The following is a 15949-nucleotide window of genomic DNA, read 5'->3' as shown; positions in this document are numbered from 1 at the left end:
TGGAGAAAGGAAAGAATTTTCAGTTGCAATTATGTAACGTCACACAAGGTGGCAGTGTAGTTCTCGCCAGTCTTTCACCTTTTTAACGCCGTTTTCTCTTTCACCGCTTGCTGCGCAGGGTTTGTTTTTTTTGTGTGTGTGTTTTCTGTTCATGGCAGGTCTACCTTGTGTTGAAGCTGCATTCAGGGTTAGAGTTGATGCAGGGCCAGTGGGATTTTGAGCCCTCTGACAGAAATTCATTCTGATGTCTTTTTCCTCTGAAATGATTACCCCATGAAAGCAGGAAGTCTGGAGTGAATCCGGTCGCTGCAGAAACACACAAAGCCATGTGGGCCTTGAAGAACACCGCTGAATGAGCCTAATTTAAGAAAAGGCGCATATTAGAAATCAAAGCAGGTGTAGAGGTGATCGCTTGTGGCATGGAGTTGAGTACACTCGTTAAAAGTAATGGTCTTGTTTTCCTCTACAGGTCCGGTGTAATTGATGAAGGCTTTTGCCTGCCCTAAATTGTCGTTTAGCCCGCAGCGTGCATTTGATGCAATATCCTGGCATATGTTCATTCATGACATTGAGACCTGAGCTTCATTTCCCCCCCCCCCACATAAATGAAGACAGTTGACAGTTGGGGGGTAATGGCTGTGCACTGGGGTGGCACCTTCAAAGATTTTGCCCTGTGGAAAGACACAACCAGTAACCTTGGATTCCAATACTTAGCCTTGAGGTACATTCATTTGGATGTCCTAACTTAATTTGAGGTATGAATATCTGAGTACCTGAGTACCTGAGTAAATTAGTACTTGTCCTAGGCCAGGGGTAGCCAAACATTTTCCGCCGAGGGCCGCACACAGAAAAATTGAAGAATGCAGGGGCCACTTTGATGCGTTTTTTGCATAAAGATGCTAAATCCAATCCAACGTAGGTCAATACTCTATATGCTAAGCTCTGTGAACAAAACATCGACATCTTAGCTTTGTGTTGTAGATCAGCGATCCCCAACAACCGGGCCGTAGGTCATTTGCTACCGGGCCACACAGAAAGAAAAAATAATTTCCATGATGTTTTATTTTGAAAAGTGGCCGGATTCTCTGTGTTACATCCGTCTCACTTGACACATGTCCATTGTGCGTGTGCTAACTTTCTCTCATGCCGCACAGATAGACTACTACTGTATTTTTACCATTTTTCTTTCACCTCATATTTGGTGGCAAACGCTGATACTATGTGGGAATGCATAAAGGTAAGTTTGGATGACTTATTGAGTGCTAATGTGCACATTTGTCTCAAGTTAATTCATGCTAGCACACACTCCTTTATCAGAACAAAAAGTTTGTTTCTGCCTTTTTCCGTTCTTTAGTAAGCAGGAGTAGAACATAGGTACGTTTCAGGAAAATATCAGTTGCTGACTAGAAAAGGGAGAAAAACAGCTGTTTGTGATAAGATACATTTCAAGCATAACTTTCACTTTGACAGAAATATTTTTTTGCTTTTGTGACAGCTCAAATATCTAAACAACCATACCACAACATAAACATTTTTTTTTTTTTTTTTTTTACATCAAAACAACAGTTTATTTACAAATATAACACCGTGATCTATTTCCCATTTTCACATTTGGAACAGAACTGTGTGAGTTGGAACTGAACTATGTGTGTGCACGTGCGTGCGTGTGCATGCGTTAAAATTTCCCTACTATGCGTCATTTTTTTCGTGTGGTACGCAATGCAACAGCTACCTGCCTTTATGCAAGAGCTTCCTCTTCCTGTCGTGTTTCTCCTTTTTTTTTCTCCTTTCATATACACTTCTGCCACCTGGTGGCCATTTTTATTCAAGATTCAAGAGTTTTATTGTCATATGCACAGTAAAACAGGTAGATCCGCTATGCAATGAAATTCTTGTTCTGTTCATTCTCCCAGAAAAGAAAGAAAACACAAGAAAATGAATAAGAACATAAGAAACATTCACAATAAATTAAGCAACAAGAACAGAAGAGACATGAATACCAATGAATGAATGAATAAATAAATAGAGCTATGAGTGTGTGCGTGTGTTGCGTGCGTCGTGTGTGAGTGCTTCGTTTTTATGGCATTAAAATTGCTCTCGGGCCGCACGGTGGTCTAGTGGTTAGCATGTTGGCCAACACGGTAACAGTCTGGAGATTGGGAAGACCTGGGTTCGATTCTCCCTTGGGCATTTCTGTGTGGGGTTTGCATGTTCTCCCCGTGCGTGTGTGGGTTTTCTCCAGGTACTCCGGTTTCCTCCCACATTCCAAAAACATGCATGTTAGGTTAATTGGTGACTCTAAATTGTCCATATGAGTGTGAATGGTTGTTTGTCTATATGTGCCCTGCCATTGGTGGACGACCAGTCCAGGGTGTACCCCGCCTCTCGCCCAAAGACAGCTGGGATAGGCTCCAGCATACCCACGACCCTAGTGAGGACAGGCGGTATAGAAACTGGATGGATGGAGCAAATTTACATTTCCTAAAACGCACCCAAAAGTCAGCTGGGATAGGCGTGGCGGCACAGAAAATTGATGGATGGAGGACAGCCGGTCACACCAGGACAAACACGATGCTATAGAAGCTAATGGAAAAGAAAACCCCAGCTGCTCATGCCAGCAGCAAAGCAAGAAGCAGCTGACCAGAGAAAGTCGGAGTAGAACCGCTGCTCCTCCGCATTGAGAGGAGCCAGATGAGGTGGCTCGGGAATCTGGTCAGGATGCCTCCCGGACGTGTTCTGGGCACATCCGACCGGTAGGAGCCCTCGGGGAAGACCCAGGACACATTGGTGAGACTGTGTGTCTCAACTGGCCGGGGGAGAGAGAGAGGGCTTCCCTGCTTAGGGCTCCTGCGACCCGACCTCGGATAAGCGGAAGGAGATGCATGGATGGATGGTAATATTATGAGGAACAAAAAACAAGGTTGTAATTTGGGGAAAATTAGGTTGGGGGGAATAAAGTACAAATATTATGGGAATAAAGTCATAATTAAAAGAAAAAAAAACACTAGATGAAAGTTGAAATAGTGAGAAAAACAGCCAAAATGGAAAAAAGACCAACGCTCATACTAATAATGCACTTTATCACCTATCACAGAGCTGATATGCAAGCTCATTTTTCTTGAAATGCAGCATATATGCGTATATAACTTCCTAGCATATCTACATGGGTTGGTTTACAATGTCAAAGTGGCCCTTGCATCGTTTCAATTTTCAGTCTAGAGCCCTCAGTGGAAAAAGTTTGTACACCCCTGCTGAACTAGGTCTTGGTTTGAGACTAACATGGCAGCACAAATGCATTTCTATGGCTTCATTTTCTCACTTCAATGTCACAGGCTGTGAGTCAGCAAAAAGCACTACGGCATTTGGATCACGTAGCAGCTGACAGCTTTGAGATAGTGAGCAAGTGTTTTTTTTTTTTTTTTAAATATGAACTTGCTGAAGGGCCCGAGTACAAAAGAGACTGAACTGAAACACTTCACCTAAGACTGAGCGTAAAATGGAAAGACAATGACTTTCTTAAGAGTCTGGAGGAAGGGAGCCACTTATGAGTGGACAAATCTTCTGTCTGACGTGTCCATTATGGGCTAATCAGATCAGCAAGTAGAAGAGTAATCTACACTGCACCAAAAAACAAAGGCACTACAGTGGAAGTCCAAGTCAACCACACTTCCAGGATGCCAGCCTGACCAGTAAGAAAGCATTAACGTCCTTGCAAGTCAACAGTTTGAAAACAGTACGCAAGACAGCCCCTGTTAAGGAATGGGTTTGCAGGTGGTGGCCACAGACTATTTTCCTCTCTTCATCTGCAGGTAATGCAGCTCTACCCTACACCATATATTGTCAAGAGCAGACAGGCCATGGAGAAGCGGACGGGCCATACGCGGGCAAGAACCCAGCAGCAGGACCGCTAGCTGCTTCTTTGTGCAAGGAGGCACAGGACAAGCAGCAGGTGAGCATCTCTGGGACGTCATGCTTGATGCTGATACATCACCTACTGATGCTCTTACCACATCTGTGAGAATATCCCCCAGTAGACCATGGACTCATTCAGCGCATGTCCAGATGTGGGAGGGAGTGCATGCAGGCAGGTGGAGGCCGTACACACTACTGACACGCATGAAGCGTTTTCTTGAGGACGTTTACAGAAGTTAATCGGCCTGTGATCACATTTTCCACTTTGATTCTGTAGGTTAATGATTTGTGTTTCACTAATTAATCACGCCTACTCTTTGTTGCAAAGATAAGCGTGCGTAATACTCTAATAACACGATGTGTGTTACCCATCTCATGTAGCTAAATAACCAAATTATTATACATAACCAAAATATTATACAGAGCCCTCCATGCGATGCAGTGTAATTTTACACAAACACAAACCACAACCAAAATATATACAGTGGATCCCCGCACTTTGGAAGCCAGCATTCACGGTGCCAAAAAATTATGGATTTTTGGTCAAAAAACTCCAACAAAAAACGTTTCTGCAGAAAACACATCTCATTTACGCGGAGCTGGTCGCAATTTAAACATACGTGATAACACAGGTGACACGGTGAAACGTAAAGGACACATGCGCCACAATTTTTACACGTTTGTGTAATATTGAAGAGAGAAGGGGAGGCTTCTGGTGCTGAATCGGACCTAATAATTGCAAGTCACTTGGCAAATGTCGACCCGAAATCAGAGGAGAATGTCAACGTCAAGCTAGCGGGAGGGTTTGGCGGAGGAGGGAGCCAACCGTGCGTCAGAAATGCACGTTTTTATGGGCGTATCAATGACTCGCCATATTCGCCATTCGCTGGTGGGCGCGGACCGTAACCCCCACGAAAAGCGGGAATCTGCCTGTCAAATGATGACATTTTGTAATCAGATTAATCATAGTTTTCCAATCAGTTAATCATGATTAATCACTATTTGCAACTATGTCTGAAATATGAAAATGTTTACAGTATTTTATTAAAAGAAACAAATAAGACACGATTATATATATTTGTATTTATTAACAACCCTAAATGAGCTGACGATATAAATCAGACTAAAAGAAAGCACACGTCTGAAAATGTGTTTAGCAAAAGTCTCTTTAATAGTAGCAAAACATCTTTGTTTTTCTATTTATTTACACCACACATACACACTTAATAAAGATGGTATTGTGATTTTCGGAGTTCAGAGTGTCAGTGAATGCACCTCGAGAATAAGGAAGAGTTGTTCCCAGGGCGAACAGAAAAACGTGTTTGCGAGTTGGAGATACATTTATGGTGTTGGAATCGCACTGTTGTTGACGTATCCCCATCAGAAGAACTTTAGAACAAAACAACTTTAGACTATCAGTGTGACTATTTAGTGTGAATCTGTGGGGACGCATGCGTTAATTACGCTGAAAAATTGAACGTAATTAATAGTTAGTGTCACGAGACACCCAAGTCTCTATACACGAGATTCGGTCTACGAGACGAGACCTTATTTTAACATTAATTTTAAGAAAGGTACAATGAAAAAATATCACTCGACAAACGTCTTTATTTAACCGAGTCGCAAAACAATGCAGGTGCGTTTAGAAATTGTATCACAAATTGACGCTAAACGATATTATTGTTGCGATTTTTTTTAGACCAAATAAACCAATAATATTATAATAATCGATCAATTTATATTCCTATGATCTAACTACATCGATCTGTGTCCAGCGAGTTTCCATTCCAGACTATTGATCTGACATTGTTTCAAAGGTAATCAATCGATTGCATCGATACTAGGAAATAAAGCATTGGATTTAAGCAACGGCAGGATGGATTTGTGTTTTTTTAGCACTTTTAATAATAAAGACGTTAGATGTTACTCGTGTAACAGTATGTTTTGGCGATTGAATGACGTCATGTAAAGGTGACGGAGGGGACAGGTCCTCTCCAAAGAGCATAAGTTTGTGAGTTTTTGTCCAGGAAAGAGTGACTCAAGACGCCTTACACCTCGGACGCTACACTCGATTCAGTCTGCCTGTGATGTCACCGCCACGCTTTACACTGGATTCATACTGAGTGTTGGACCACATCGAGTCATACGAATGCTTCGAAAGTTAAGCTCAACTTTAAGCCTTTCAAACTTCTTGCCCAGGACCGTGGGTCGATCACAGCTTTTGTCTTGACTCAATGTTAAAGCAACGGGAACCAAAGGCACTATTTAATATTTAATACTTGTGGTAGACAAGTCAATGAGGTATCAAATTAAAGTTCACGTCATGTTTTATGACATAATTAATCACAGACTTGATTTAATTCAACCTGTTAATTCATTCATTGTTAAGTCAACCTGAAGAGTTGGTTGCACTAAAATGTGAATGCATTTGCCATTAATTGTTGTTCACTTGTTTGTTTAAATCCATAATTAATTTACACCTGATTCCCTTACAAAAAACAATGACAATCTAGGAAACTTCACCTGCACTCTCCAGTATCCAGGTATTTATTTCACAGTCAGACTGGTTGAATTTTTGGCAAAAAAGTTACTGAATCATTCCGGATCGTATTGTTCTAAATGAACCAATATCGTCCTTGAATCGGCAACCATGAATCGTGATACAAATCGAATTGTTATTAAAATGAATCCCTAAACCACTGCAATATTTCGTTTCGTATGTCGTCTTTCACTCTGCAAAGTTGTGAAATTGACGTTTGTGACGTGTATTTTCTCACAGGCAATCTGTACTGTCTATCAAACGTTTGGAGCATTTCTCGAAATGCTGGCTTTTCAACTCTATTAAAGAGCAGCATTTCCTTTACAATGTATTAAACTACACTCTCTGTGAACGCACTGTTCCGTTTGTATTTACTTTGCCAAACACACGTCTAAGCGAGTGTTGACTGTCAGTGTGTAATTTTTTTTCCCCAGATGGGAAAACGAGGTTGGGTGGATATGTTTGAGGTGGGCAAGTTGTTTTTGTTGTTGCCTTTTACTCGTTCGTTGCCACCCACTTTTAAAGAAATTCCACATGCTGGCTTGCTCGTGTTGATGGGCTCCTTGCTCATTACCACACGCGAGCTGTGGCATTTGGCTTTGCAGTCATTTTTTTCCCCCATTGTTACCTTGCATTGCCCTCTGGAGGGTCCGCTCTTTTGTTGTGTGCATGCTAGCAGCCCCCCCCCCCATGTCCAGGTGTCTCGACAGAGTGAACCCTCTTTCCGCCTGTTTGGAGGCGGAGAAATGAGAAAAACACACACGCATGCACGTGGCAACATACGGAGGCCAGCATAATTGCCCAGTTCATTTTTATTTCTGATTCATTAATTTTTTCATTATCGTGGCACAGGTTTTTTTTCTGAACGCAAAATCTCCCCACGTTTTGATCTTGTGACACCCCAATAAATGAGCTGACGCTGTATTTTTGACAGCCCCTAATTTTTTGTCATTTCTTGGAAATATATTAGCAGTGTCAATCAAAACTGAGCGTTACTAAGGGATTATGTTGTTTATGTTTAATAGAGGCCTCGTGCTGGATCGCAGATTGCATGTATTTAAAGTCTTTAGCTCCTCATATATGAATATTCACCATTTATGACATGACGTCATGATGTTGTTATCCCTCAAAGTAGTAGGATTTGGAGAGTCTTTAACTCGCGGGTGAGTCTCCACTGGGTTCTAGTGCAGACTGATTCACCAATCTAAGAAGAGGATGGGAGGAAAAGAGAAATTTGCCAGCAAAATCCCAGCAGGCAACTAATCTTTAGATGTGATGAATTTGGCACACCAGCCGAGCTGCCACCTTTGTTATCGCATCATTTATTTTTTTCTCACTTTCTTCTCTGACTTTCTGAGAAAAAACACATGCGAACTGCAGTATAGGCATGACTGATATGCATTATTAATAGGAATTGTGATGTATTCCACACGTGTCTTTGTAAATTGGTAGTAACTTAAGTTGAGATGGGGCCTGTAGCATCCTTGGAACATCAGCTTCTCCTGTTAATGAGCTACACCATCTGTGTGTGTGTGCGTGTGTGCGTGTGTGTGTGTGTTCTGCATGCACACATGAGTCGAACATATATTCTCTCTATGCATATTCACAGGGTTGGAGGGAGAATTCAATTGGCTCGCTGACAGTTTGGAATTATTACGTATTTGTCTGCGTGTGAAGCATAGCTTGTGCATGCATATACAGTAACATAAATAATTCGTGCTGCAAGTTGATAGGGTCTATTAATTTTTTAGTGATTTGAAGCAGGGAGCGCCGCGACTCGCAACGTTCCCATGCATCCTATTTAAATGTGGTCATTGAAACAGTTCAGATCGCAGAAATGCCCCATTAATGCTGTGCTTAATTGAGAGTGTCTGGTACACACACGGAAAGACAAAACATTGGTAATTGCGCATCAAGATGATAATGAATTGCGAGCCGTATTTGTGTTTAGAACGGGAAAAAAAGGATACATTTTCGGTGACTGAAAGTGGGATCGTGTGCATGTCAAACCATAGCAGAAATAGGAGATCTATGTCCCTCATTAAAAAGTTGCAGTGCCCTCCTGTCACCACGGATGCAGACTTTTCACTTCAAGTTAGCCTAGGGACGGTTGGACACCTGGAGGGATAAAATAATGACTCAATTTCATTCAAATGTGGTCAAATTAGCTTGTAACTCATATCAAATGTATTAAAGTTGCATAAGGTGCTATAGCCAGTGGAAGACAGATCACCGGCAATGTATGCGTTCAGCAGAGTAGATGGGAAACAGCCGGCTGTACAGCAGGCAGGCAGGACACATTTCATCACAAGGAGGCACTTGAGGAGGGATGTAGTGTCTTCATGTACGCCATTGTCAGCTGGGTTTTAAAAATAGGGACCAAAACAGACAGCCTTGTACTTTTCCACAGTGCTGGCTGTTTGAATGGTTAGATATTGCCAATGCATTTTCCAAACGGCAAGACTATGACCTTTATTTACAAAGAAGCACACAACCAGTGTCCGGCAAAGTACTTAAAAAGTCAATAGTTAGTTGTTTGAAAAAAAGTAACTGAATTAGTAACGGGTAGGGATGAGCCGGGTACTACGCTGTGGTCACATGTGGACACTATTACCAACGGGTTTAGAAAGTCGGGACTACTGCGTGATGAAGAGGACAACTCAAGATAAAAGGGCTAATTTGTCTCAAGACGAAAAACGCCAAGAGCGACAACGAAAGAGCGAGAAACTGACGAAGTGTGCGACAGAGAAATTATGAGGCTTGTCAACTGTGATGAAGAGGACGACTTTAGTGGTTTTACTTCCCAGGGGGAGGATGAAGACAGCAATAAATGAATTTTCTGGTAGGCTACAGTTTAACTCACAATGTTAAACGTAATGAAATTACGATAAATTATGGTGATGATAATGTTGCGCTGTGGTTTCATTTATATCGGGTGGTAAATGAGTCGGTCTTCTTACGTGGTGCTGTGATCCGAAATCGCACGATAGTCATGTGCCATGTGACGCAGGTTGAGATGTGTACGACTTTCTCGGACGCTGTGTTTTTCTATTCTATTTTTTACCCTTGTCCTTGCTCACAAATGTTAATGCTGAGGTCCAGCCGTCCATTTTCTATCGCGCGTGTCCTCACCTAGGGGCACGAGTATGCTGGAGCTGATCTTGGCTGTCTTAGGGTGAGAGGTGGGGTACAAGGCCTTTTGTTTTCATAATGATTTATAATGAATATGTTTTTGTGTAACAATAGTTGCATTGTTTAAATGATGATTCTTTGTTTCCATGTTGTTGCAGACCACAGCAAAAGAGCATAACGATTACGGTTCATCACAGCTTGCCACCACTTGCTCAATCAATCCATCAGGCAGAAACAAATATAATAATTAAATATATCAAACAAGACGCTTTATTGTGCCGGCCGGGTGTAGTATGCAGCCGCGTCGCCTCGGTGGATGTGTGCACGGCTGTTTGGAATTGCAGTTAGTTGGGTTCATAACGCTTCTGCTCGCCTGCGCTGTCACCTCATGATTTCCTTACCTGTTGCTACGGCCCAAGACGTGTTTTTTTTCCACAGAGCCTTTCCCTCTGTCGCTTTTTGTTGCCTGTATCCCGCACTACCGTGAGTACCTGCTCCTGACTGTGCTTAATAAAAGGATTTTTCTGTCTCTACACACAGGGGGTCCAGCATTCGACCGCCACACCACAGATATTATGTTTTGAAGTGTGCAGGAATAGGGGCTCCGTGGCTTCAGGTCAAGGGTCGGAAGAGGTACGGGGCTGTGAAAAGTCTGGGAGCCGCTGCGCCAAATGCTTCTGAACAGTTGGATGAGGTACCGCTTGCTGGCTTGCGATACTTCATATGAAATCCTAACATAAAAAGCTGTCTGTACGAGAGATAAATGAGATATCCGTTAAACAATATGTTATTCCTAGTGGTTAAAACTGCACTGCGTCATATTGAGAGGTGCATTTCGCCCTTCACCTGTAGCTGAATAATCTACGGTATTAGAATGGCAGTGCGGTTTTACACCAACATATCCAACATATAACAGCATTGACTTTATAACAAAAAATACACACCCAGTTACAATGATCTGAAGAATAGCGCGGATACAATAATTTATTTTCACTTTTTCACGTTGCAGACCACTAGCATTGAAGCCAGCAATAGCGCCACCTGCAGGATTGTAATGCAACAGTATTACGTCAGAATTTTTCAGTCAAGCAAGTCACACGGACGTGTTTATGACTGTTTGCCCTTGGCGGAGGTCTGTGCTCTACTGAGTGGCCATCTTTGTACTGTACATCATGGAAGACATTTTGTTGCAGCTCTTATTTTAGATCATCAAATAGGCTCGCGTTAATATTTAAGAGCAGAGGAATGAAGACGCTATGATGCTGGCCACTGTTTCTACGTAAACACCTCAGCTACACTCATCATTAGTCCTTCAGAGCACTTTTTTTAAACCCAGAAACTGGCGGTTCACGTCTTGATTGTGCACATCAGTCGGATTAAACAATATCACAAATCGTCGCACTTATTATTTATGAGGTGAAACACCAGCAAGTGATGATTTTAGCAAGGATTACATGCATGAGTGATTTGCTAAACAGATGCAGTCTGGATCTTCACATGAATACATGCAGACATAAGCATAGTAGCAAATTAAACTGGCATATTCCTCCAAATACCCTCAAACTATTTGTGTGGATCAATGGCTCGTTGCCAGGCTCTAATATTGTTTGGATAATCTACTTTGGTTGTAAAAGAAAATGATTCATTCTGCAGACGTTACCATCTCAAGCACAAATTTTGCAATTAAAATTCCACTGCTCGCCGCTGATTATCACCGACGTAATAATCAGTTTTACGAGTGAGCGGCTATGTCTGAAATGTTATTGCTAGCAGGACGAAGGTTCGACTGTGGCGTCGCCTCGCTCGTTGAAGACACAGGAGCGTGACCTTCTGCGAAACATGCCGACTCCCGGCCCTTTTGTCCTGGTGAGGCGTAAATAAAGGTCAGAGTGCAGGAATCTGGGGTAGGAGTCCTTTTTCATCAGGCTGTAGACTTTCATCTGGGCTGCTTCAAAACAACTCTTTGTGGGCTGTGCTAAGGTCTTCTGGATGCTCATCTTGGTGTTGTAGTCTATGTTGACCTGGGTGACATATAAACAAACTTGAGTGAGATTGCAAGTGAATGCTGAGGCTGCATTGTAAATCTGACCAAGAAAAGTGCAGCGCAAAGTTGGAATAACAATCTTAAGGCAGTGATCTGACAATGGAGGTGTCCACGGAGCTGCACTAAAATTCTATATAAACTACATTTATCTGGATTTACTGTTTATGCTAGATTTTGAACTGAGCATTGACATCGGTGTGTAGCAGTGGCAGGCTGTGCATTTGGTACCTGGGCTTTTAGCGGGGATTTAAAGGCCCTGTCACACCTTGACGATTTAGCTAGCGCAAGCCCTACGTGATCATTTTGATGGCATACATTGAACTGTCGACGTTTTTTTAAATTTTGGGTGTATACATGGCGTATTCATAACGAGTTCGACGTATACATGACGTATTAGTAACTTATATAGAACGTTTCTCTAACTTATAGACAACTTATACCAACGAATGCGTAGCGTGTTGCCGGCGTTCACAACTTATGCCCAACGCCAACCTAACTTATGCAAACCGCACGGCAGCGTATGGCCGACGACCACGTGCCGTAGCCTATAAAAAGGCTGCCACTTGATGACTCAAATCATAACCTCACTAGACATCGCAGTGTCAACATCACCATCATGCCGAAGAACATTTCGAAGACCGAGAGTGGACAAGAAGGCAAAGGTACGCTTGATATTATCTTGACGTATTACAACTCGTGCGTAACTTACAAATAACGTGTGTGAACGGGCGTCAACAAAAACACAATATAACCATGCCTAGGGATGAATACCATTGCAGTTCACGGTTTTTTAAAGTGCAATTTAGCATATTTTTGTCTGCGTCCTTGTGGTGTATTAGAGCGATCTATCGGTGCTCTGTTGTATGTGTCTGTTATTGTATTAACTACTGCTACCAGTAGAGGGTGTTGTATACTCATGTGAGAGTTGAAGATGTTGTCTCTCCTTTGTGCACCACTGCCTTGTTTCCTGTTTTGCTCGCACGCCATTATGGAATACTCTCAATGAACCTTCGGTTTACTAGTCAACTTCGAGGAGGAGTAAAATTCTACAACAGGAGCAATATGTTTTAACAGGGATCCAAAAACGCTACAGCCGAACGGCGCCGGGACGAGGCACGTCAGAGGAGTGAATAGGTGAGTCACTTAATAACTTCTTGTGTCCAAGAGATTGATCATTAAAATTCAAACGAAACACTTTGAGAGTGTTTAAACAAGAGAGAAATGTGGGAAAATGTGTGCCTGCCTGGGAAAAGTATATAAAGTGTATTGTGAGGGGGTTTCCAGCCTTAAAACATGTAGAATAATTGCAAACAAATAACGTATGCTACTTCGCGGATTTCACTTATTGCCGGCTAGTTTGGGAACCTATCCCCCGCGCTAAACGAGGGAACACCGTATTACTAAAGCAACAAACCCAGTTAAGTTTTTATCTTTGAACACATCGTCTCAAAACTACTCCAAACCTCTACACTACGACGTCATCCGGAGCAGTTCACAATCAATACAGTCGTCCTTCGTTGCACTTAATTGGTTCCAGATCTGACCACGATAAGTGAATTTCCGCAAAGTAGGATTCAATATTAATAAAAAGAATACTTTCATAGTTAGAGCATAGAAAACTTCTTTATGACTTTCAAAATATGTTTTTTACTATTATTAGAGCCCTGTAGACATTAAAAAACACCCCTATAATCAACTTTATCCTCCTATTATTCTTTGTTTACACCACATTGCAACGCTGCGCAGGCTACAGGATCACTGCAGGGACATAAGAGACGGCTGCTGCTCATAGCATATAGCAAGCTGTCGAAATAACTAGTTAGCCTCCAATTTATTTATTCTGATTTAGAAAGTGTTTAAAAGGAGTGGGGAAGAAGGGCAAAGTAAGAGGCTAAAAATGCACCACTTCCACACGGAATGGGACGAGAACTTTTCTTTTCACCCTATCATGTAGGACACGTTATGGCTGCACCGGGAAGGTGATGTCATCTAAAACAATGTCGCATCAATGTAACATTACTGACGCCTAGTGACCACAATACTACATATGACTTGTCTTTCAGTATTTGTTGCGTAACGTCAACCACAAAACAGCGATCATTTACTGATTGACTCTTTTTGGAAAACGCCAGGGAGCAATGTTCAAACCACGATGTAGCGGGAGACGACTGTATTTATCAAATAACACAACAAAACCGTGACAAATGAATCAAATACATCACACTCACCACTCACTTGTAAGCACTGGACGACTTCCAGTGGAAGTGGCAAACAAACCCTTTCCCAGGATGAATTATAAAAAATATACTGTGCAGTCGTCGCTCGCGGTTCGAATATTGCGGTTCGATAAATAATTAATTAATAAATGATCGCTGTTTTGTGTTTGACTGTGGTCTATTATTAGTAAAAAAATATCGAAAGCAAGTTATATGTAGTATTCTGGTCACTAGGTGTCAGCAACGTTATGAGTCATGACGTTAGGTTATATAAGCTTTTCACACTACTGTACATGGACACTACTGAGCCAGTAGAGCTGAGCCGACATGCCATGGCTGAGATCGAATGAAAAAAAGGTTCTCCCCTCTCATTCCGTGTGGAAGTGGTCAGTTTTTGGCTTCTTTGTCCTTCTTCCCAACTCCGTTTGAAACACTTTCGTAAGTTTAGAATAAGTACATTGGAGAGGCTAACAACAGTAGTTCGCACGCTAGCTTGCTATGCTTGGGGCGGACATCTTTTATGTCCCTGCAGTGATTCCGTCCTACGCAATGTGAGGTAGGCAAACAATAATACAAGTGTAAAAGTGACTATTGGGGTGTTATTTCATGTCCATATGGCTCTAATAATGTTAAAACCCGTATTTAAAAAGTCATAAACAGGTTTTTAAGGGTCTAACTACAAAAATATACCAGTTATTATTATCTACTTATCGCGGTCGGGTCTGGAACCAACTAACCGCAATACACAAAGGACGACTGTATATAGTTTACACTCCATTATTGGTGCATGTTCTGTTCATGTGATAAGGCGTTCAAATGCACTGGTAACTTTGATTGTTAGGCATAAGCTTTCAGACATGAACCAATCAGAGGGTGGAAAAATGCTGGCGTTGTACGCTTCTAGCTGGCCCTGTGAGGCGAATCTGAAATCTGATTGGTTCAAGAAAGAGCTCAATTTCTGCTAAAGCTTAAGTGACATGGACCAGCACTCATGATTCCGATGCCCTGGGCAGATTACACAGACATGGCAACACATACAAGCTGAAATCCGATTGGACAAAAAACTCTAACATACACCTACTAGAAGCAGTGCAGCCAAGAGACACGCTACAAAATGAAGATAATACACTGTTGGGAATAAATTAATACAATTTCATGGAACAAATACTAGAATTTTAGTTGTAAATGTAGATCAGTGCTTGTGATAGTGTCCAGGCCAGCAGAGAAGGCTTTGCTGGCCCTGACTGCACACCACTGATGTGTAGACATATCGTAATATTCTCTCTACAATATGTTTTTTTTAAAGTTAGAAGCCCGTTCTTTTTGAGATGCAAATGAACTGCTGACTCTAGGCCCCTGGAAGAGACTGCTTCTATGCTGTGCCATGCGTTTGTACAAGGGCTGCATGGTCTCTCCAACGTTGAGGTCATTGAACTCCTCACTACACTGCACTGCATAAACAACATTGCCGTGTTTGCTTCGGGGAGTTTTATCCTTGGGGTGAGCCACCTTTTTGTATGTTTCTGGACGTCTCTGACAAAGCACAGATAAAACGCTGTCCAAATTCTGGATAGGGAGGACCGTTGGTTTGAAAAAGGTGTGAAGAAAGCCATTTATGTCAAACGAGAAAGGCTCTCTTGGAACAGTAAATTAGAAAGATGATCTCATTCCATGGGAAGAGTGGCTGCAAACTAGCCGTTTTACCACCGGACAGGCAAATGACAGATTGTTATACAGGACAGTCGTTCAACAAGAACAACAACAACCCTATTTGACCCACCAGAGGCATAAAACTGAAGAAGCCTTTTGGATTAAAGGTGAAATATCTTCAACAAACAGGAAGAGTCCAGTTGCCTCGACTGAACCTTTGCTAAGAACAATACAAATGCACAACAGCATTAATGTGAATGTTAGTCTCTCAGCGTTCACACGATGATGCCAGCACAAGACGCACACATCACAAGCTCCGTGCTAAATGGACCTAAAGTTCTAAATAACAAAAATTCAAATTAAAGTTCAAGTTATGCAATAAAGAGAGATAAATAAACATGAGTGTGTGCGTAGGCCTGATTTTATTGGCGCATGATGAGCTAAAATGAATCTGCA

At 42.0% G+C, this 15949-nt stretch overlaps 1 protein-coding gene across 4 annotated transcripts in view; it reads right to left on the bottom strand.

The window, feature by feature from the left end:
• Positions 1-235: 235 nt before the first annotated feature.
• Positions 236-15949, bottom strand: part of rgs18 (regulator of G protein signaling 18) — a 50604-nt gene continuing 34890 nt past the window's right edge. For 3 of the 4 annotated variants that reach the window (XM_054766932.1, XM_054766931.1, XM_054766933.1), the window contains one exon: positions 236-11604. In XM_054766932.1, the coding sequence (XP_054622907.1) occupies positions 11350-11604 (255 nt within the window). In that variant the 3' untranslated portion in view covers positions 236-11349. The remainder of the gene's footprint in view (positions 11605-15949) is intronic. The other variant, XR_008569487.1, reaches the window with a different exon arrangement.

The sequence above is a fragment of the Dunckerocampus dactyliophorus genome, chromosome 2 (assembly GCF_027744805.1).
Source record: "Dunckerocampus dactyliophorus isolate RoL2022-P2 chromosome 2, RoL_Ddac_1.1, whole genome shotgun sequence".
Taxonomy (NCBI): Eukaryota; Metazoa; Chordata; class Actinopteri; order Syngnathiformes; family Syngnathidae; genus Dunckerocampus; species Dunckerocampus dactyliophorus.
This window is presented reverse-complemented; position numbering and strand designations above follow the sequence as displayed.